At 39.8% G+C, this 24,261-nt stretch overlaps 1 protein-coding gene across 2 annotated transcripts in view; it reads right to left on the bottom strand.

The window, feature by feature from the left end:
- LOC126473360 (breast carcinoma-amplified sequence 3 homolog) overlaps positions 1–24,261 on the bottom strand; it is a 116,687-nt gene that overhangs the window by 71,945 nt on the left and 20,481 nt on the right. For both annotated transcript variants that reach the window (XM_050100368.1, XM_050100367.1), the window contains exon 4: positions 20,164–20,367. In XM_050100368.1, the coding sequence (XP_049956325.1) occupies positions 20,164–20,367 (204 nt within the window). The remainder of the gene's footprint in view (positions 1–20,163; positions 20,368–24,261) is intronic.

The raw sequence follows: 24,261 nt of genomic DNA, 5'->3' as shown, positions 1-24,261 counted from the left end.
GAAGATATAAATTTTTTCATTAGCACGACATATAGACTATGAAATTCATTTGTTAGCTATAAAACTTAGTTGTTGAACACAATATCTCCATGTCTGTATATTTTCTTGAGATATTAACACTACTGAAATGATGCCAATGGCATGTGTTTGTGGACTTGACTATACAAAGGGTGCTAAAATTTGAGCTTTCTGCCAAATTACATAGGAGCCCATTACACAACTGTATGTACAGTAAAGCTCAACAGTGACAATCAATGAACCAATAACTGTAAAAATCAACATAATGTATAAATAGTTCAATAGGTTTATTAGAAGGATGGAATGCCATTGTGTGTAGCTACGGACGGTTTAAATCTTCCCAGCGTGAATTTATTTGTTGTTGCTGCTTTAATAATTTGAACATGTAGAGAATAGGAAATTAGGAAAGCAGTGAGATTGCAGTTATTATTAAGAAGTTTTGGGCCCTAAATGTAGAACAGCATGTGGTTTTTTTTTTCTCCAAGTAATATCCCATCCAAATGCCTTTACTTTAATAATAAGTGGACAATAACCATCTCATTTTCTGTGAAGTCCTCCACAACAGTTAATGTGACATTCCAAAGATCATATTACATTCTTAATGCAAGGTAAGGTCAGTTATCTCACATCATCTATTTCATTTACATCCATATTTCTTCATGCCATTGAGGTCTGGTGTGCAGAATGGGGCCAATCAAGAGTGGTAATAAGATTTCTGTTTTACCAACCATCACTATGCTACCACTGTGTGCTCTGTATATTAGTCCTACTAGAATGAGATTACTCCTTCAGCATATAGCTGTAATGGGATCATGGTATTACTCATAATATGGGTATACTGGGCAACATCAAGTTGACCATATATCCTGCACAGCATTCATAATCTGTGGTAGTTTACTGCTGATGCTGTTGTGTATGGCAGGGTGTCCAAGCTGAGTGATTGTAGGAAGATACAAAACAACTTAGATAAAATGTCTAATGTCATGAATAGCAACGAACTCTAAATGTGGAAAAATGTAAGTTAATGCAGACGAGTAAGAAGAACAAACCTTTAATGTTTGGTTGCAGTATTACTAGTGCCCTGCTTGACACAGCAAGTCATTGAAATATCTGGGCGTAATGTTGCAAAGCGATATGAAATAGGACGAGCATGTGAGAACTGTGATGGGGAAGACAAATGGTTGACTTGGGTTTATTGGGAGGATTTTAGAGTGGTTCACTTTAAAGGATATCGCATATAGAATGCTGGTGTGACTCACTCTTGAGTACTGCTCAAGTGTTTGGGATCCATACCAGATTGGACTGATGGATGACATCGAGGCAATTAACCGGCATTTGACGCCGACTGCCGAACGATTCTACTGCCAACAACATACATAGTGCATAAGGACCACAAAAATAAGATTCAAGAAGTTAGGGCTCATATGGGGGCATATTGACAGTCATTTTTCCCTTGCTCTACTTGCAAGTGGAACAGAAAAGGAAATGACTAGTAATGGTACAGGGTACTCTCCTCTGCCACAGAAATCCAGCCCCACACAGACGTGTGCAAAGTAGGTGATGACATTGCCAAGTATATACTTGGTAAAGAGGAAACCTTGCAACCTGTAGAACTCTAAGCAAACTGTTGTTTGCAGAGGAAAAACTCAGTTCATCAGTAAATAAAACTTTTTGCCACTATGACTGACACTGTCTGTGCCAAACAGTAGACAGCAGAATCAACGTACATCGTGGAGTCTTTCCTTTCATGCTACAAGTTTCTATTGAAGCTCAGGCCCTCAAACCAGTGTAGAACACCAAATCCACTGACCTATAAAATTTTTGTTCCATGTTTCACCAGCAGTGTGTTTGAAGTAAAACTTTGGAATAACATTTTGGTCATTTTACAAGGGCCGTTCAGAAAGTAACCTCCAGTTGATTTAAAAAAATACACCAAGTTAAATAAAAATATTTTAATATATACATCTTACAACTACATCTTTGCACTATTTTTCTACATAGTCTCCATAGCGATTGAGGCACTTATCGTATCTCTTCACAAGCTTTGAAATTCCTTCTGCATAAAAATCACCCGCTTGTGCCTGGAGCCAGCCTGTGACCGCATCTTTGAGCTCTTCGTCGTCATCAAACCGCTGTGACCCGAGCCATTTCTTCAAATGCATGAAGAGGTGATAATCACTTGGCGCCAGGTCTGGGCTCTAAGGTGGATGGTTGATAACGTCCCACTTGAAGGACTCAAGAAGGGCCGTTGTTCTGCGAGCAGAGTGAGGACGGGCGTTGTTGTTGTTGTTGTGGTCTTCAGTCCTGAGACTGGTTTGATGCAGCTCTCCATGCTACTCTATCCTGTGCAAGCTTCTTCATCTCCCAGTACCTACTGCAACCCACATCCTTCTGAATCTGCTTAGTGTATTCATCTCTTGGTCTCCCCCTATGATTTTTAGCCTCCACGCTGCCCTCAAATACTAAATTGGTGATCCCTTGATGCCTCAGAACATGTCCTACCAACCGATCCCTTCTTCTGGTCAAGTTGTGCCACAAACTTCTCTTCTCCCCAATCCTATTCAATACTTCCTCATTAGTTATGTGATCTACCCATCTAATCTTCAGCATTCTTCTATAGCACCACATTTCAAAAGCTTCTATTCTCTTCTTGTCCAAACTATTTACCGTCCATGTTTCACTTCCATACATGGCTACACTCCATACAAATACTTTCAGAAATAATTTCCTGACACTTAAACCTATACTCGTTGTTAACAAATTTCTCTTCTTCAGAAACACTTTCCTTTCCATTGCCAGTCTACATTTTATATCCTCTCTACTTCGTCCATCATCAGTTATTTTGCTCCCCAAATAGCAAAACTCCTTTACTACTTTAAGTGTCTCATTTCCTAATCTAATTCCCTCAGCATCATCCGACTTAATTTGACTACATTCCATTATCCTCGTTTTGCTTTTGTTGATGTTCATCTTATATTCTCCTTTCAAGACACTGTCCATTCCGCTCAACTGCTCTTCCAAGTCCTTTGCTGTCTCTGACAGAATTACAATGTCATCGGCGAACCTCAAAGTTTTTATTTCTTCTCCATGGATTTTAATACCTACTCCAAATTTTTCTTTTGTTTCCTTTACTGCTTGCTCAATATAGAGATTGAATAACATCAGGGAGAGGCTACAACCCTGTCTTACTCCCTTCCCAACCACTGCTTCCCTTTCATGTCCCTCAACTCTTATAACTGCCATCTGGTTTCTGTACAAGTTGTAAATAGCCTTTCGCTCCCTGTATTTTACCCCTGCCACCTTTAGAATTTGAAAGAGAGTATTCCAGTCAACATTGTCAAAAGCTTTCTCTAAGTCTACAAATGCTAGAAACGTAGATTTGCCTTTCCTTAATCTTTCTTCTAAGATAAGTCGTAAGGTCAGTATTGCCTCACGTGTTCCAGTATTTCTACGGAATCCAAACTGATCTTCCCCGAGGTCAGCTTCTACTAGTTTTTCCATTCGTCTGTAAAGAATTCGTGTTAGTACTTTGCAGCTGTCGCTTATTAAACTGATTGTTCGGTAATTTTCACAACTGTCAACACCTGCTTTCTTTGGGATTGGAATTATTATATTCTTCTTGAAGTCTGAGGGTATTTCGCCTGTTTCATACATCTTGCTCACCAGATGGTAGAGTTTTGTCAGGACTGGCTCTCCCAAGGCCGTCAGTAGTTCCAATGGAATGTTGTCTACTCTGGGGGACTTGTTTCGACTCAGGTCCTTCAGTGCTCTGTCAAACTCTTCACGCAGTATCGTATCTCCCATTTCATCTTCATCTGCATCCTCTTCCATTTCCATAATATTGTCCTCAAGTGCATTGCCCTTGTATAGACCCTCTATATACTCCTTCCACCTTTCTGCTTTCCCTTCTTTGCTTAGAACTGGGTTTCCATCTGAGCTCTTGATGTTCATACAAGTGGTTCTCTTATCTCCAAAGGTCTCTTTAATTTTCCTGTAGGCAGTATCTATCTTACCCCTAGTGAGAGAAGCCTCTACATCTTTACATTTGTCCTCTAGCCATCCCTGCTTAGCCATTTTGCACTTCCTGTCGATCTCATTTTTGAGACGTTTGTATTCCTTTTTGCCTGCTTCATTTACTGCATTTTTATATTTTCTCCTTTCATCAATTAAATTCAGCATTTCTTCTGTTACCCAAGGATTTCTACTAACCCTCTTCTTTTTACCTACTTGATCGTCTGCTGCCTTCACTACTTCATCCCTCAGAGCTACCCATTCTTCTTCTACTGTATTTCTTTCCCCCATTCCTTTCAATTGTTCCCTTATGCTCTCCCTGAAACTCTGTACAACCTCTGGTTCTTTCAGTTTATCCAGGTCCCATCTCCTTAAATTCCCACCTTTTTGCAGTTTCTTCAGTTTTAATCTACAGGTCATAACCAATACATTGTGGTCAGAGTCCACATCTGCCCCTGGAAATGTCTTACAATTTAAAACCTGGTTCCTAAATCTCTGTCTTACCATTATATAATCTATCTTATACCTTTTAGTATCTCCAGGGTTTTTCCATGTATACAACCTTCTATCATGATTCTTAAACCAAGTGTTAGCTATGATTAAGTTGTGCTCTGTGCAAAATTCTATCAGGCGGCTTCCTCTTTCATTTCTTAGCCCCAATCCATATTTGCCTACTATGTTTCCTTCTCTCCCTTTTCCTACACTCGAATTCCAGTCACCCATGACTATTAAATTTTCGTCTCCCTTCACTATCTGAATAATTTCTTTTATTTCATCATACATTTCTTCAATTTCTTCGTCATCTGCAGAGCTAGTTGGCATATAAACTTGTACTACTGTAGTAGGTGTGGGCTTCGTATCTATCTTGGCCACAATAATGCGTTCACTATGCTGTTTGTAGTAGCTTACCCGAATTCCTATTTTCCTATTCATTATTAAACCTACTCCTGCTTTACCCCTATTTGACTTTGTGTTTATAACCCTGTAGTCACCTGACCAGAAGTCTTGTTCCTCCTGCCACCGAACTTCACTAATTCCCACAATATCTAACATTAACCTATCCATTTCCCTTTTTAAATTTTCTAACCTACCTGCCCGATTAAGGGATCTGACATTCCACGCTCCGATCTGTAGAACGCCTGTTTTCTTTCTCCTGATAACGACATCCTCTTGAGTAGTCCCCGCCCGGAGATCCGAATGGGGGACTATTTTACCTCCGGAATATTTTACCCAAGAGGATGCCATCATCATTTAATCATACAGTAAAGCTGCATGCCCTCGGGAAAAATTATGGCCGTAGTTTCCCCTTGCTTTCAGCCGTTCGCAGTACCAGCACAGCAAGGCCGTTTTGGTTATTGTTACAAGGCCAGATCAGTCAATCATCCAGACTGTTGCCCTTGCAACTACTGAAAAGGCTGCTGCCCCTCTTCAGGAACCACACGTTTGTCTGGCCTCTCAACAGATACCCCTCCGTTGTGGTTGTACCTACGGTACGGCTATCTGTATCGCAGAGGCACGCAAGCCTCCCCACCAACGGCAAGGTCCATGGTTCATAGGGGGGGGGGGGGGGGGGGGGGGGTGTTATCGTGCAAAAAAACGATACTGGAAGTCAGCATACCACGGCGTTTGTTCTGTATAGCCCGTCGTAACTTTTTTATTGTTTCACAGTACACGTCTTGATTAATGGTCGTACCACGTTCCATGAATTCAACCAACAACACCCCTTTGGCATCCCAAAACACCGTTGCCATCAGTTTTCTGGCAGAAAAATCTTGCGAGGCTTTTCTTGGCTTGGTAGGCGAATTTGAATGTACCCACATCTTTGATTGTTCTTTTGTCTCAGGGTTCACGTACTTAATCCAGGTTTCGTCACCGGTCACGATTCTGTTAAACAATGGTTCTCCTTCGTCCTCATGCAGAGGCCATTCTTTGAGTTTTGTGGTGGTCGGTAAGAATTTTGGGCACCCATCGTGCACAGAACTTACGGTAACCCAATCTTGCTGTCACTATCTCGTACAAGAGAGTCTTAGAAATCTGTGGAAAACCAGTAGACAACTCCGACATTGAGAAACGTCGATTTTCACGAACTTTTGCATCAACTGTCTGAACGAGTTCGTCAGTCACCAATGATGGTCTACCACTCCTCTCTTCATCATGAACGTTTTCTCGTCCACTTTTAAATAAACGTACCCATTCACGGACAGCTCCTTCACTAATAACTCTTGGTCCGTACACGGCACAAAGCTCACGATGAATAGCTGCTGCAGAATAACCTTTGGCTGTAAAAAACCTTATGACAGCACGCACTTCACATTTGGCGGGGTTTTCTATTGCAGCACACATTTCAAACTGCCACAAAAACTAAACTAGCGCAGGTACGACGTTCACTCGACCACGGCTTGATGCCGACTGACTTGTTGAGTGCGTGAACGCACAGATGGCGTCGCTACTCCCCCCACAACCCGCACTGTGACCAATCGGAGGTTACTTTCTGAACCGCCCTCGTATTGTACAGGACCAGTGTTGCAACGTGCCTCAAAGTCTGTTTCCCACAGCCCTACCAGATTCTCCAGCTTCACAATACCATTATCTCCCTCGCAAAGCAATGCTATCATTGTAACACAGTCTCCAAAGCCAAGAAATTCCTTTTCTTCACAAGAGCAATGATACAGTCACAAATAATGTGCCGACATTGAGGTATAGTTCATAAAAACAATTCATGGACCCACACAGAGAATGATACCCTTACAGACATCTATAACTCTCTGTGTTAGACTGTTAGAATAAGGCCAGCATATGCAGGATATAACTAACGTGCAACATTATTCTACAGGAAATCCACTCTAGAATGTCATTCCAATTTGAGTAAGGTGACCCTATAAGAACTTTACCCAATATTTCTCTCTCCATTTGTCTGTACACTGCTCTACATCCCATGCTCTACTTTGAAGGAGGTTCATAGTCAATTGTATGGAGCACTATAGAGTATTCTGAAACGTTCCTAAAAGTGTCGCTCGAGTATACTGCAATATTAATTAACTTCTTGTTACATTACACAATGAAGCACATAGGGCACATCCAAGGGAATAATTTCACCCATTATTTAAAAACCCATCCCAATATATAAAGATAATTTAATGTTTCCTGTTTGTTATATGCTCAAAATCTCCAATACATGAAATTTAAAATTCTCAGCACATTAAAAGACAATTATATTCTGAATATGAAGCTAGGTTTATTGAAAAAGAGCTACATGATACCCTGATACAGAAATGTCACTACTCAGTGGAAGGTTTTACGGTAATTTAAGTAGCCTGTCAATGATCACTAGTTTTAGTGTGTCAACATTATTATTCATTCAAAGAAATATAATTATTAGTCCATTTCTGTACAATATACTACTGTTCACACACTTTTTACCCCACACACTTTCCTCCATTACCAAACAGAAAATGAGATAATCATTTTACTAAGGTTTGAAGCTCCTCTTGTTGTTCTTCCGCATTTGCAATTAAAAATTGAGTTGTTTTGAAAATCAGCCTTATGCAAATACAATTTGTTTATTTTTGTATTTACCCAGACACGTTTCAACACCTGTGTGTCATCTTCCGTGGGTCAAATTTTTATTTTGTAAAATTACATCGCTAAATTAACTGCGTTATTATACACCGTCTTTTTGTGTACTCTTTTTCGACATTTTTTTGAAGCATGTCATCTGCAAAATTGTGTGGAAGCAGTACACTGAATAACCATTGATCGAGACACCAACCAGACATGCAACAGGACAAAAAAATTTTGCAGATGACATGCTGTCAAAATAACGATAAAAAAGAGCACAAAAAATAGTGCATAATAACACAGTTAATTTAGTGATGTAATTTCAAGAAATAAAAATTTGACCTACAGAAGATGACACATAGGTGTCGAAACATGTCTGGGTAAATACAAAAATAAACAAATTGTGTTTGCATAAGGCTGATTTTCGAAACAACCCAATTTCAAACAGACATTCTTTTATGAATCAGGATATGCATTATCAATTGTTTTAACCAGGTTGTGGCATAAAATTCTTTTCTCCCCAAAATACCTCTTCACCACTTATTCAATCTATCCATCTAACCTTCAGTATTCTTGAGCAGCAGCACTTTTCATTGCACATGTTTCACTTCTGACACTCCAGATAAATATCTTCAGGGAAGACTTCCTAATACTTAAATTTGTTTTCAGTAATACGTTTTTCTTATTTTCGGAAATGTTTTTCTTGCTATTGCTAATATGTAATTTATATCCTCTCTAATTTGGCCATTGTCAGTTATTTTACTTGCCAAACAGCAAAACTCATCAACTACTTGCAGAGTCTCGTTTCTTAACCTAATTCTCTTGGCACCACCTGATTTCAATCCACTACATCATACTGTCCTTATTTTACTTTTGTTGATGTTCCTGTAACAACATTCATTTACGACACTATCCATTCCATTTAGCTTTCTTTTAATTCCTGTACTATCTACGATAGAATTACAATCTCATTAGCAAACCTCAAGGTTTTTACTTCTTATCCCTGAACTTACATTTTGCTTTCTAATTTCTCTTTGGTTTACATTACTGCCTGTTCACTGTACAGCTTGAGTAACATCTGAGACGGACTGCAACCTGGTCTCAGTCCCTTCTTGCCTTTCCAGTCCTTTGATTCTTACAACTGTAATCTAGTTTCAGTACAAGTTTTACATAACCATTCACTCTCCATATTTTATCCTTGCTGCCTTCAGAATTTCCAAGAGTGTATTGTGGCCAACACTGTCAAAGACTTTATCTAAATCAACAAATGCTATAAACATTGGTTTGCCTTTATTCAATCCATCTGCCAAGATCAGCTACAGGATCAATATTGCCCCACATATTCCTACACTAGCTGAATACCTGGCATTGCCCTGGTATGTGTTTATTTCAATTCTCTTAGTCCACCTCTCCTTTCCCCTCTCTCTGTCCATCCGCTGCTGCTCCTCTCTCTCTCTCTCTCTCTCTCTCTCTCTCTCTCTCTCTCTCTCTCTGTACATATCCTCCTCTTTCCTCTGTGCATCCACCTTTTCTTCTATTTATCCATCCATTTCCTCTTCCTCCTCTTCCTCTTCTTCCTCCGCCTCCCCCCCCCCCCCCCTATGTTTACTGTGTCCTTCCCTCATAACTTCTGAACTATGTGTTGCACAATGATAGAATTTTGTAGGTACATTCAGCAGCATATGTGGATGCTGTCTGCTGAATGTGTTTTGAATAGAGTTAGCAGCAAAAAAGCCATAAATCTAAACGTCATGATGGCATGCCTAATGTGAAAGTTTTACAACTCCAGTAAATGATGGACTTTTCCTCTTTCATCATTTTGTGGTAGTTGTGAGAAAAAGTTTTTTAAATGTTTGAAATTATGTCTAGTTTGTTGCTAGTCACTACGTGCTCTCAATCTCAAATACTGGATAGCATGCATAGTAGCTATACATTATCCAACATGTACATTATTCTTCAAATCAATAAGTACCTTATACCACACCCCCCTCCCCCACCACCCCATCCCCCCACATGAATCACAGACCTTGCCATGGGTGGGGAGGCTTGCGTGCCTCAGCGATGCAGATAGCCATACTGTAGGTGCAACCACAATGGAGGGGTATCTGTTGCAAGGCCAGACAAACATGTGCTTCCTGAACAGGGACAACAGCCTTTTTAATAGTTGCAGGGGCAACAGTCTGGATGATTCATTGATCTGGCATTGTAACATTAACCAAAACAGCCTCGCTGTGCTGGTACTGTGAACAGCTGAAAGCAAAGGCAAACTACAGCCATAATTTTTCCCAACAGCATGCGGTTTTACTGTATGGTTAAATGATGATGGTGTTTTCTTGTGTAAAATACTCCGGAGATAAAATAGTCTGCCATTTGGATCTCTGGGCAGGGACTACACAGGAGGACGTCGTCATCAAGAGAAACAAAACTGGTGTTCTACAGATTGGAGAGTAGAATTTCAGATTGCTTTATCAGGCAGGTAGGTTAGAAAATTTAAAAAGGGAAATGGATAGGTTAAAACTAGATATAGTGGGAATTAGTGAAGTTCAATGGCAGGAGGAACGAGACTTCTGGTCAGGTGAATACAGGGTTATAAATATAAAATCAAATAGGGATAATGCTGGAGTAGGTTTAATACTGAATAAAAAAAATAGGAGTGCGGGTAAGCTACAATGAACAGCATAGTGAACCCATTATTGTACCCAAGGTAGACACGAAGCCCATGCCTACCACAGTAGTAAAGGTTTGTATGGCAATAGCTCTGCAGATGAAGAGATTGAAGAAATGTATGATGGGATAAAAGAAATTATCCAGATGGTGAAGGGAGATGAAAATTTAATAGTTATGGGGGACTGGAATTCAATAGTAGGAAAAGGAAAAGAAGGGAAAGTAGTAGGTGAATATGGAATGGGGTAAGGAATGAAAGAGGAAGCTGCCTGGTAGAATTTTGCACAGAGAATAACTTAATCGTAGCTAACACTTGGTTCAAGAATCATGAAAGAAAGTTGTATATGTGACAGAGGCCTCAAGACACTGGAAGGTTTCAGACAGATTATATAATGGTAAGGCAGAGGTTTAGGAACCAGACTTTAAATTGTAAGACATTTCCGGGGGCAGAAGTGGACTCTGACAATTTATTGGTTATAAACTGTAGATTAAATCTGAAGAAACTGCAAAAAGGTGGGAATTTAAGAAGATGGGACTTGGATAAACTGAAAGAACCAGAGGTTGTAGAGTGTTTCAGAGAGAGCTTTAGGGAATGACTGACAAGAATGAAGGAAGGAAATACAGTAGAAGATGAATGGACAGATTTGAGAGATGAAGTAGTGAAAGCAGCAGAGGATCAAGTACGCAAAAATATAAGAGCTAGTAGAAATCCTCGGTACCAGAAGAGATACTGAATTTAATTGATGAAAGGAGAAAATATAAAAATGCAGTAAACGAAGCAGGCGAAAAGGAATACAAACATCTCAAAAATGAGATTGACAGGAAGTGAAAATGGCTAAGCAGGGATGGTTAGAGGACAAATGTAAGGATGTAGAGGCATATATCACTAGAGGTAAGATAAATACTGCCTACAGGAAAATTAAAGAGACTTTTGGAGAAAAAATAATCACCAGTATGAATATCAAGAGCTCAGATGGAAAACCAGTTCTAAGCAAATAAGGGAAAGCAGAAAGGTGGAAGGAGTATATAGAGGGTCTATACATGAGCATTGTACTTGAGGACAATATTATGGAAATGGAAGAGGATGTAGATGAAGATGAAATGGGAAATATGATACTGAGTGAAGAGTTTGGCAGAGCACTGAACGACCTAAGTCAAAACAAGGCCCTGAGAGTAGACAACATTCCATTAGAACTACTGATAGCCTTGGGAGAGCCGGCCGTGGCAAAACTTGCCCATCTGGTGACCAAAATGTATGAGACAGGTGAAGTACCCTCACAATTCAAGAGGAATATAGTAACTCCAATCCCAAAGGAAGCAGGTGTTGACAAGTGCAAAAATTACCGAATTATCAGTTTAATAAGTCAAGGCTGCAAAATACCAATACAAATTCTTTACTGACAAATGGAAAAAGTTGTAGAATCTGATCTTGGGGAAGATCAGTTAAGATTCTGTAAAAATGTTGCCCCTATGAATTATTTTAGAAGACAGATTAAGGAAAGGCAAACTTGCATTTCTAGCATTTGTAGACTTAGTGAAAGCTTTTGACAATGTGGACTGGAATACTCTTTTTCAAATTCTGAAGGTGGCAGGGGTAAAATACAGGGAGAAAAAGGCTATTTACAATTTGTACAGAAACCATATGGCAGTTATAAGAGTTGAGGGACATTAAAGGGAAGCAGTGGTTGGGAAGGGAGCGAGGCAGGGTTGTAGCATATCCCCGATGTTATTCAGTCTGTATATTGAGCAAGCAGTAAAGGAAACAAAAGAAAAATTTTGAATAGGAATTCAAATCCATTGAGAAGAAATAAAAACTTTGAGGTTTACCGATGATATTGTAATCATGTCAGAGACAGCAAAGGACTTCAAAGAGCAGTTGAATGGAACGGACAGTGTCTTGAAAGGAGGATATCAGATGAACATCAACAAAAGCAAAATGAGGACAATGGAATGTAGTCGAACAAATCAGGTGATACTGAGGGAATTAGATTAGGAAATGAGACACTTGAAGTAGTAGATGAGTTTTGCTATTTGTGGGGCAAAACAACTGATGATGGTAGAAATAGAGAGGATACAAAATGTAGACTGGCAATGGCAAGGAAAGTGTTTCTGAAGAAGAGAAACTTGTTAACATTGAGTATAGATTCAAGTGTCAGGAAGTCTTTTCTGAATGTATTTGTATGGAGTGTAGTCATGTATGGAAGTGAAACGTGGATTAAATAGTTTAGACAAGAAGAGAATAGAAGTGTTTGAAATGTAGTGCTACAGAAGGATGCTGAAGAGATTTTTTTTTTTTTTTTATCGTTGAGTTTGGTCGTTGCGGACGTCGCAAGACATCCTGTTCAAGTTTGGTGGGTGATCGTTCCACTCAGTTTTTTTATTACAGAGGCCAGCCGGCTCTCTGACCGAACACGCTGAGCTACCGTGCCAGCAAGATTAGATGGGCAGATCATGTAACTAATGAGGAGGTACTGAACAGAACTGTGGAGAAGAGGAACTTGTGGCACAACTTGACTAGAAGAAGACATTGATTGGTACAACATGTTCCCAGGCATCAAGGGATCAATAATTTAGTACTGGAGGACAGTGTGGAGGGTAAAAATTGTAGAGGGAGACTAAGGGACAAATACAATAAGCAGATTCAGAAGGATGTAGGTTGCAGTAGTTACACGGAAATGAAGTTTGCACAGGATAGAGTAGCATGGAGAGTTGCATCACACCAGTTTCTGGACTGAAGACCACAACAACAACAGCAACTAAACACTTTCTTAGGTAGCCTATGTTCTTCCTTAGGTTCAAGCTATCTCCTTACCAAACTTCATCCAAACTGGTCCATCTGGTTAGTAACAACAAATTTAAGCATTATACATAATACAGCAGTTTATCATGCATCTCATTGTTTACAACGCTATATATCCTGAAATATGTGTCATTTTCAAATATATGTGAACACTGTCCACAAAATGTGTCATAAATACAGTGGAACCTCACTTAACAAGCACCTCCCATAAGATGCAATTCACATAAGGAGCAAAACTAATTATAAAAAAAGACTTGCTTAATGTGCAATGTTTCGCATAACAAATAACAATGATTTAACGTGACATCACCAACCGTTTGTCACAGTGGGTGAAATGTTCAACAATATGAATATCTTTCATTGTCGGCAGCTGCATATGAACAATGTCTTTAATACGTACAGCAGTTTAGGTTTAGCACTCTCTCTGTTACCATCTTCGTGCAACTTGTGATAACACATTTTTATAAACTTGTGTTCATACAGTGTTTTTTTATGTGCAAATTTTAATAACCTTCGCAGAAATGTCCCCGAAGATAAAGCCACAAGAAGATGACCATACAAAAAAGAAAATGACCTTGGATATGAAACGTAAAATCTTTGAAAAACGTGAACATGGTGTAAGCGTTTATGATTTAGCACACACATAGAATCGATCTCCATCAACTATTTGCATTCTCCTCAAGAACAAGGACAAGATTAAGGAGATAGATGCTCCAAAGTGAGTGACAATGAGTATCTAAACAACAGTTTTGTATTCTATACAATGTCGAAATGTTGCTCCTTATATGGATAAATGAAAAGCAATTGCAAGGTGACACTATTAACGAGAACATCATTTGTGAGGAGTGAATGATTTTTGCTGACCTTGTTAAGAAGAAGCCAGGATCATCAGTGGCCAAAGAAGTGTGTAACGGAAGCTGTGGGTAGCTTGAGAACTTTAAGAGAAGAACTGGCATCCACAGCATTGCGAGGCACAGTGAAGCACCCAGCTCTGACACAAAGGCAGCAGATAATTTCGTCAGGAGCTACAAGATGCTTGTAGATTCTGAGGGTTATCTGCCACAACACGTTTTTAATTGTGATGAGATGGGTCTGTTCTGGAAAAAGATGCCAAAGTTTACCTTTATAACAGCAGAGGAGAATGCATTAGCCAGTCATAAGCCAATGAAAGACTAACTCACACTGCTATTCTGTGCTAATGCAAGTGGCGATTTGAAAATTAAACTGCTGCTTGTTCACCATTCAGAAACTCCACGAACCTTCACGAAGTATAAAGTCCAGATGAGCATGTTAAATGTGATGTGGAGATCCAACAGCAAGGCTTCAGTGACACGTGATCTTTTTTATGATTGGATCAATGAAGTGTTTTGGCCTTGAGGGGGCGAAAAAATATTTGCTTGAAATGAATCTGCCACTCTATGTCTTGCTTGTTACAGACAACGCTCCTGCCTGTTCACCAGGCCTACAAGACCACCCCCTTGTAGAAGTTCAATGCATCAGCATCCAGTTTCTGCCTCCCAAAACCACTCTGTTGCTCCAGCCTACGGACCAGCAGATTATTTCTAACTTCAAGAATGTCTAGACTAAACCACTCTTTGAGCATTGCTTTGAGTTGACTGAAGCTACAAATCTCACTCTCAGACAGTTTTGGAAATATCTATTCAACATTATTGCCTGCATGAAGATGATTGAAAAGGGGTCAGAGGGGGTTACCGAGAGAACTCTCACTTCTCCTTGGCAGAAGCTTTGGCTGAAAGGCATTGTTGAATGCGATTCCGAGGCATTTGAGGCAGTACCTGTGGAGACTGCAGTCAACGAGACTGTGTCTTTGGCCAAGAGCATGGGACTAGAAGTGGATAACAATGATATCAATGAGCTTGTAGAAGATCACAGCCAAGAAATGACCAATGAAGAGCTTATGGAGTTGCAATGTGTTTCATAGGAGGAAATTGAGAAGTTCTTCAGAGGGGGAAGAGGAGGAGGGGGAGGAGGAGGAGGTAACAGCAAAGAAGCAATCTTCTGGCACCAAAAGAGAAATGCTCAAGGCATGGGAATTGGTTGTATCATACGCTAAAAATCATCACCCCAATAAACCAGTGGCTACACATGCTACAAATTTATTCGACAATAATCCTGTATCACATTTTCACCAACTGATGAAGCATTGACAGAAACAAATGACTATAGATACCTTCCTAGTAAAAAAGAATTAGTTATGTAACATGTACAGCAAAGTACATGATACTGTATGTATAATTTTCTTTGAATAAATGAATTCGGCAAGAGAAGCATAGAGAGACAAAAGACGAACAAGTCTAACAGACCATGCGAGAGGTCGGGAGGGGGGTGGGGGGAGGGAGAAGAGTGAAACAGCAGGTAGGGTGAGGACCAGGCTGGACCACCTAGTCCAGAAAGCTGCAGGCTAGACAATGTTCTGCCAACCCCTCAATGGGTGGATAACGTTAAGCAAGCCTCCTTATAAAGAGTGATAAAAGCCCATGTCACAAACAAAATGTAAAACTAAGTCTGCCACTGGGGAATTGTCTCCTAGCAACAGGGTCAGTGAGTCAGGGAGATTAAAGAGTCCGTCGTAGGGTGGCTAGGTTGGGACAGTCCATCAAAATGTGAACCACTGTCAAATGGGAGCCACAACGACAGTGGGGAGGAGGGACGACAACATATGGTTTCACATCGCATCAGTATATCATCACCTTGGCCTACACAGGCAATGAATCAGCCTCAAAGCCCACGATGAAGGCATCGGTAGCAACCCTATTGTCCTTTGGTCTCTTATGTACATGATGGACTAAGTGTACAACCTGTCTCTTCAAGTTGGCACATAGCTCATCAATAGATTGTAAGAGCAGGTCTCTGCGGAAGGAGATACCCTGAACTAAATTTAGACCGTTGGGGTGTGGGGGAGGGTGGGGGGGGGGGGGGGAGGGGGTGACAGTCACTGGTATGTCATATGTCATCCAGCTTGTTACAAGTGGGCAGCACCCTCCACTGGGCAGGGGATGCTGTTTTGATCAGAACTGACCCATTTTCATTTTAGAGATGGCTGTCACTTCCCCACCCAAACTTTCCTTCTAAATTCTCCACAAAGATCAAGGGCTTTGTGGCCAAGAAGGATTCACCATCAGTCCTTGTACAAACCAAGTATTGTGGGGAGTATTGCTCTACTTATCACTTAGTCCTAAGTTCCTCCCATGGCACAGCCACAGAAGGGAACATTTTAGGATCATATCTCTTTGCATTGAAAGTGGACTGTCCTTTTATACAGATTGCTCCAAACAGGGCCTCTCCCCATGGGCATCACCCAGCCTTAGCATCAGCTACCTCACCAGTAATCCATTGCTCATAGTCCCCGTGCCCCAGTCACAATGAGCACATACTTCTTGGCTTGCATGGAGAGTTTGCAGCTCAGGCACCAACAGTATGATCCCTGCGCACACACCCCCACCCTCTCCCTACAATGGGATGGTGTGTTACTGTAAAGGGTGCACAGATGGAAAGGCACAAACATGGAGCACACACCGCACTAGGTGACCTTTCCTGCACATACGCAGTTCTGGAGAATTTTGAAAATTGGTGGCAAACAATCAGGACTACATGTCTATTTGATGAAAAGTTGTAGAATGTGCCAGAAATGGGAACTCAAGGCTCAGTCACAAACCAGGTCCAAGCACGGTTGGCACCAAGAAAACCACCTGATGAAGAGGCAGAGGGAGAAAGGGATGTGGAAGTATAAGCATACAGCACAGAAAGGGTGTAATGCTGTAAAGGCTGGGCCCATGGTAGCCAAACACATACTCACAAAAGAATTGTGAGTCCCCTTAGGGGAGAGACTGAGGCCAAGATGGTTACGGGAGTAAATGATTTGTTGCAAGGATAACTCCCACCTGTGTAGTTCTGAAAAGCTGGTGGTGGATAGAAGTATTCAGATGGCCTGGGTTGTGAAGCAGTCACTGAAATTGAGCATGTTGTGTTTAGCTGCATGTTGTGCCACTTGGTGTACATCTTTGTTCTTCGTCACAGTTTGGCAGTGGACATTCGTTCTGGTGAACATTTGGTTTGTTGTTATATACAGACAGACATATGGTGAGTGTGTGTGCATGCTATCAAAATTTCACAAGCAAATTTTGCAGCCCCATGGATGCTACACAATGTGGTAACCCTCCATCCCCCATCCACGAAGAAGGGTTTTTTGAGTGAGTGTGTGTGTGTTGGGGGGGGGGGGGGGGGACTGCAGGTGTTAGTTATAGGATTAAATGACAAATGAGGCTATTGCACCAATGGGCTTCTTAAGAAAAGATGGTGAAGAAGCTAGGATTCAAGTGTCAAAGTGGCTGAGACAGGAGAGAATGTTCTTTCTAGAATGTTGCAGAATGTTATAAAATTTTATAGAATTTTCCAGGAGATTGGAGAATGCTTCCAGTTATTCTAAAATCAACTCCAGCAGGTGAAATCACTACCTGTTTTGAGAAGTCATTTCTTTGGTCTTGAGTGAAGAAAGTGCAATTAAGGACAAATATAAGAGTTCAAGTAGTGACACATTTTGTTGAAAAACTCTGACAAAATAGTGAAGGCACTCACCCAACTGATTATGTAACTACCCAAATTCAGCTTATAAATGATTTATGTAATACTGTCAACAGCCCAAAAGCCCAAATGAATTAACAGATATAGTTTTTCTTAACACTGTCCAAAATTACTCAAGTTGGTTATTTGAAAATGCCATTTTAGCAGTACAAAATGAAGTAGTTGTCAATATTAATTTAAAAACTCAAAACAAGAAATGGTCATGAACAGTTATTGAAATATATAACCAAAGCAAAAATAATATCGGAAAGAGACAAAGGAAAAACAACATTTATTCTAAGGATTCCACTCATATTTATAGAACTGCCATTTCAGTTCAAAAGACAGCGATTTCCAGTCAGATATGCATTTAGTGTCACTACAAATAAGGCAAAAAAAAAAACGTTAAGATGTTGTGGTACTAATCCGAAAGAATCATGCTTTTCCCATGGTCAGTTACATGTAACTTGCTCTAGGAATGGGAAACCGAAAAAAATCATATACTTAATTACCAAATAAAAAGATGACAAATGTAGTTCATAAGCAAGTAATGTGATAGAATAAGTTAATTAATTATGAAATATAGTGAGGACAAAGCAAAGTTGTCTTTCACTAAATGAAATCTTTATTGAGAATATAAGCGTGTGTGCAAACACACACACACACTACCCTTGGTTCCCCTGTTGTGACTATAGTGGTTGTGCAACATGTTTCTGGAGATATGTGAGTGTTCAAAGTGGTCCCTATCACACTGTGGTGGTCACCAGGATATCTTCAGTCTCTTTTGCATCAATGTATATTCCAAGTGAAAAATTTCAAGATTTATCTATGTTGTCGAGCTTTTATAAATATTTTGGAATGTTAACAAATGTTTTTAAATGTTCTAAAATATTCTAGAATGTTCTAGATTTTAGAATGTACTAGAAAGTTCCTGAATTTTTTTAATGTTCTTGAATGTTTTGAAATGTTCTCGGTGTTCTATAAAAAGGTGATCTTCAGAGTACTTTATTTCAAATTGGGGTTGTTGAATACTTCTGTGGAGTTATGAGTACTGGTTACTATTTTTGAAAATGTGACAATATTTCTTACGATTTTCTGAGTGTTCATTTTTACCATGTTCTCAAAGTCCTTGAGTGATCTGAAATGTTCTCAAAAAACAAATGAAAATAACAGCCATGTGAAGTGGTCTCTTTCATCTAGTAACAACACAACAAAATGTGCAGAGATTGCAGCAGAGCCGGTATATGACATGGCTGCTTTCTTAGGTGGCCCTGCCTCTGATGGGGTAGGATAAGTCTGTCGCAGGACTGGAGTAGCAAGTGCTAGATGAGTGGATTGGGTAGATCTTGCAGTTGGGTCTGTCATAGGGTAATGATCTCTCAGGCAAGAGACTGGGCAGTGGGAGTGGCATAGGGATGGACTAGGATGTTGTGTAGGTTGAGTGGATAACAGAATCTTGGGTAGGCTGTCCCTCACATTGTCTTGACTATTGGTCCCAGTTAATGAAAGCCTAGCAGTGATCAGGCCAAAGAAGACTTCTATGAAATTTGTAGGACAAGCTTTAATGTCAAGGGTAGTAAAAACAATTGTGGAGTGTGTGGCATGGAACTGGTTTCAAAGTGAACAGTGTTGTTGAATGTCACTCTGAAGACTGGAAAAATACGTAGTTTGAAACTGATAGCTTTGTGTAGCATTCCCAATATTTGGAATTGTAACTTCATCCATGGATGAAATCAATTATTTAGTGAATATTACACCCAAGCGTTCTGAGTTAAAAAAGAAAAGAAAACTTTTTAATATTAGAGCTACTATGCTAATTCAATAACCAGTGTACATTTATATCTAAAAAATATTATACTTTCTCTCTTGTAAACTTTTAATGCTCTATAAAAAGCACTGAAATCACAAGAGAAAAAGGCACAGAAATACAGGTCTTAAATACTAAAACATTCAAACAGTGGAAAATCCAGGATGGAATGTAACAATATTAAGAGAAGGAAAGTTGCTACTCACCATATAGTGGAGATGCTGAGTCACATATAGGCACAACAAAAAGACTCTCTCAGTTAAAGCTTTCGGCCATTAAGGCCTTCATCAACAATAGACACACACACACACACACACACACACACACACACACGACTGAGACCAGTTTCAGTTGCCTGAGACTGAGACTGCAGTCATGTGTGTGAGTTGTGTTTGTGTGAGTGCATGTCTACTGTTGATAAAGGCCTTAATGGCTGAAAGCTTTAACTGTGAGTGTCTTTTTGTTGTGCCTATCTGTGACTCAGCATCTCCACTATATAGTGAGTAGCAACTTTCCTTCTCATAATTTTGATACTAAAACACTCTATTGTTTAAATATGATAATTTAGAAAAACACATAAAAGTAAATTAGTGCTCAAGCTATTGTTACACTGACTACAAGTCCAATAATTTCATACTGAGCAATCTTACAGAGTTAAATTTTTTAATTCCAGTACAAACATATGTGAATATTCACAAAGCAACTGATTGTTGCTGTGCCTTACCTGGTCTCCAAAGCGCAATGAGATAAAACTTAAAGAACAAAAATGAGGACCAGGTCCAGCACTGTCACATAATGCTATTAGAGGTCTTTTATGAGAAAACTGGTCAGAGTCTTGTGGTGTCGGTAATATACGAAGCGTGCGAACAACACCTTGACGCCATGACAGCACTTCCATGGCTTCCCCACTTGCTGGAATAGCCCAGACCTAAAAAGGGATCAACAATAAGAATTGACACTAATAGTAAAAAGTACATAATATTGTTTAAACCAACTAGACATGATGCAAGAAACATGTCGTAGGCTCAGTGGTATCACCTGTAACATGTAATACATGAATAATCGGATTATACTCAATATTTGTTCTGTACACTCATTGTGAGGAGATCCTTGAAATGCAGAACATGGCATAAAAACAAAAATACATAATACATATTTACAAAAGAACTCGTATGCTAATGATCCTTCCACAGATCCTAAACGAGATGATGCAGAAAAAGTCCCAAGGACACATTCTGGTTGCTGACTGGACATACTGAGGAATTCATCAACTTTCAACATGGGCTGTTATAGGTAAGGCTGAAACAAGCCCATGGAGTAAATGACATTTCTTCATAGTTATTGAGATCCTTCTTTGTAGGAGATTTCAGCCCTCTTGCTTGCATTATTCAACAGCTTTCAGTATCAAAGAGCTTGGGAAATCGTGACTGGTTATAAGAATAGGATGAAGTCGCAGTTAAGATTTTATGTCTTGCTAATTTAGAGCTGGTGCACTACCCATCAAGAGAAGAGCAAGGGAAGGAACTGGCATCAAAAAGCTGAATACACAAAAGAGCCTTATATAAATGTAAGTTTGTTATGCTACCATAACAGAGAACAAATATTATCACATAAAATCAATTTCGGAACAAATAACAGAAGTGTGCCAAGAAAACCACAAAATAAAATGTGCCTTGCTGCGTAATTTTATGAAATGATATACATAATAGAGCATTGCAACATACATACTGATGCTCTGAAAATACTGCCACTTTTCTTCAGATTTGTGTGTAATCTCATGCCTGACCATGGAAAACAAATGTCTCAGTTACAAGAAAATTAAAGAAACTTTTCAAGAAGAGAGGAAGTGTTGTACAAACCTCCACAGTTCAGATGGCATGGCAGTTATAAGCAAAGAAGGGAGGATTGAAAGGTGGTAGGAACAAGGGAATAAAGTTTACAGTGATATTATGGAAAGGGATGAGGACATAGATGAAAATGAGATGCAAAATACCATACTGTGAACAGAGCACTGATAGACCTAAGCTGAAGCAAGGCCATGAATTAGATGACATTTCCTCGCAGATATTGAGATCCTTCAGACAAAAAGTCACAACAAAACTATTCCACCTGCAATGCAAGGTATATGAGATAGCTGAAGTACCCTAAGACTACAAGAAGATTATTGTAATTACAATTCCAAAGATGAGAGGTGCTGACAGATGTGATTAGTCTTTGACAACCAATTTAAAAATCCACAGTTGCAAAATATCGACATGAATTATTTGCAGAAGAATGGAAAAACTGGTAGAAGCCGACCTCAGGGAAGATCAATTCGGGTCCTGGGAACACCACAGAGCAATAATGATCCTATGACATATTGTAGAAGTTTGATAATGCCTGACATCAGGGAGAAACTGATCATTATGTAATTTGTTGCAATTTCAAAAAACATTTTACAAAATCTTTTAATGCCTAGATCATATTTACGTAATACAGTTAAAATATGATCACTAGCTACAAATGTTGAATGAAAAGTAGTGCCTCCATCTTCACTAATTGGGTTTGGATGGGAATATTTCAGTAAATCAAATGCAGAAATAATCCTTAGAATGTGATCTTTAATTACCAATATTCACTTTTTCACATAATTACCAGCCAATTGGATACATTTCTGCCAATGATGAACAAGTTTTCTGAAGCCACCATGGAAGAAGTCAACACACTGTTTCCACAACCACAGTATCAGAGTTCTCTCAATGTCTTCATCAGAAATAATGTCCCCACAGACCGTCTTTCATCCCTGGGAACAGATGGAAATCAGACGGTGCTAAATCTGGGCTGTATGGAAGGGCGTTACCTTCATTCTCGTAACACGAGAGGAGTTCCTGGCAAATTTCAAGTCTGTGCACTTTCATTTCAGGAGTCAGCATCCGGGGTACCCACCGTGCACAGATCTTCTGATAGCCAAGCAAAGCAATAATGTGACCCACACGTTCTTGTGAAATGCCGATAGTGCTTGCAATTTCTCTCTGAGTGAAACAATGATTGTCCTGAAACAATCTGTCAGAATTTTGATTGTGGATCTCAGTGGTTCCTGTCACAAGGTGTACAACTCCCTGTTTGTCACGCAGGTCAGATGTTCCCGCCTCCACATCTTTATACTGACTTGCCCAACGACACACAGTCCTCACATCAACACAATCACCATAAACTGCTTTTATTCTCTGATGAGTCTCCTTCCAACAAAAGCACAACAAGGATAATTTAATGCACTCAAATTAAATCAAGTGATTCTGGTTATCAGGGCAGCAAAATCAACTGATGATGATCTAAATAAGGAGGCTATAAAATGCAGCCAGGCTGTAGCAAGAAAAGTACTTCTGAAAACGATACATTTGTTAATGTCAAATATCAATTTAAACCTTAGAAAGCCTTTTCTGAAGGTATTTGACAATGGTGTAGCCTTCTACAGAAATGAAGTTCAACAATACGCACTTCAGTCAAGAAGAGAATAGAAGCTTTTGAAATGTGGAGTTATACGAGACTGTTTAAGATTAGATGGTCAGATTAGGTAACTAATGAAGAGTAACTGAACAAAATTGGGTAAAAAAGAAATTTATGGGATAGCTTGATTAAAAGAAGGCATCAGTTGACAGGACAGCCCTGAGGCATCAAGGAACCATGAAATCAGTAAAGGAGGGATACATGAGAGTAAAAATTCTAGAGGGTGACCCCTACTTGATAACACTAAGCTGGTTCAGATGGATGAAGGCTGCAGCAGCCACAGAGAGATGAAGAGGCTTTAGAGGATACAATAGCATGGACAGCTGCATAAGAACAGTCTTTGGGCTGAGGATAACAATGAGAAAAACCTCACAGCCGCAGGGATAACAAAAAATTGTTCTTATTCTATACAGCAGACACCTCTATTTAAAAATTGTAACATAAAAAATTACAATCTATATCTACATGAAGTCTTTTATGTTATAAGCAAGAAGCACCAAAAGAAGCAATGAGGCTACAAAGAAGTCACACAGGGACAAACAGGGGTAATTATATGCTGTCCACAAAAAAGAGATTTGGGCAGGGTGTTGGGGTGGGGGGGGGGGGGGGGAGGGGGAGGAGGAGGAGGCCTTTAACACTGTAGATGGAGAGCAAAAAGGGCTGTAAGTAGGTACAATAAATTCAGACCACTGACAAAACAGTGTGAAGGAGGGTGCGTCTGTGTTGAAATATAACTCCAGTGAGAAGCAGCAAAAAATATGGGGTAAAGGGAGAGGGAAGAGCATGAAATGATGTGAGAAGAAGCTCAGAAGTAAGCTCATGATAAAAGATAGGGAAATCAAAGCCTCCTTCAGTCTTGTAATCCTTCTGGCTTCAATATCTGCTAGTCTCTGCTGTCCACCTACCACTTCCCATTTCCACCCCTTATCCAGCTCATCCCCCCACCCCTTCCCCAGCGCTAGACCATCTCAAATTTCTCTCTGTCCCTCACTTTAGTTGCACATTTGGCAAGCAAATTTTCTTTGCCCGACATACCTATCCTCTTCTGCTGCCACTTCTCCCTATAGATCTTTCCCCTCCCTTCCTGCACCCTCTCCACAGTCATCTAATCTCTTTTGTCCAATGCAATTATTCACACCAATTGGCATTACAGTTCCTCAAAAGACACTTCTGTAATGCACTATCATCATTATCAGGAATTTGACATCCATTGCTACATAAAGGCCTTCTCTAATCTTTTCCAACACATTACGATCTTCAGCTATAAACAAGTATGTTGTTGCCACTTATTGTACCTATCTTCCATCAGGTAATTATCTTGGTCTTTTCTCAGTTC

The sequence above is a fragment of the Schistocerca serialis genome, chromosome 4, assembly GCF_023864345.2.
Source record: "Schistocerca serialis cubense isolate TAMUIC-IGC-003099 chromosome 4, iqSchSeri2.2, whole genome shotgun sequence".
Lineage (NCBI taxonomy): Eukaryota > Metazoa > Arthropoda > Insecta > Orthoptera > Acrididae > Schistocerca > Schistocerca serialis.
This window is presented reverse-complemented; position numbering and strand designations above follow the sequence as displayed.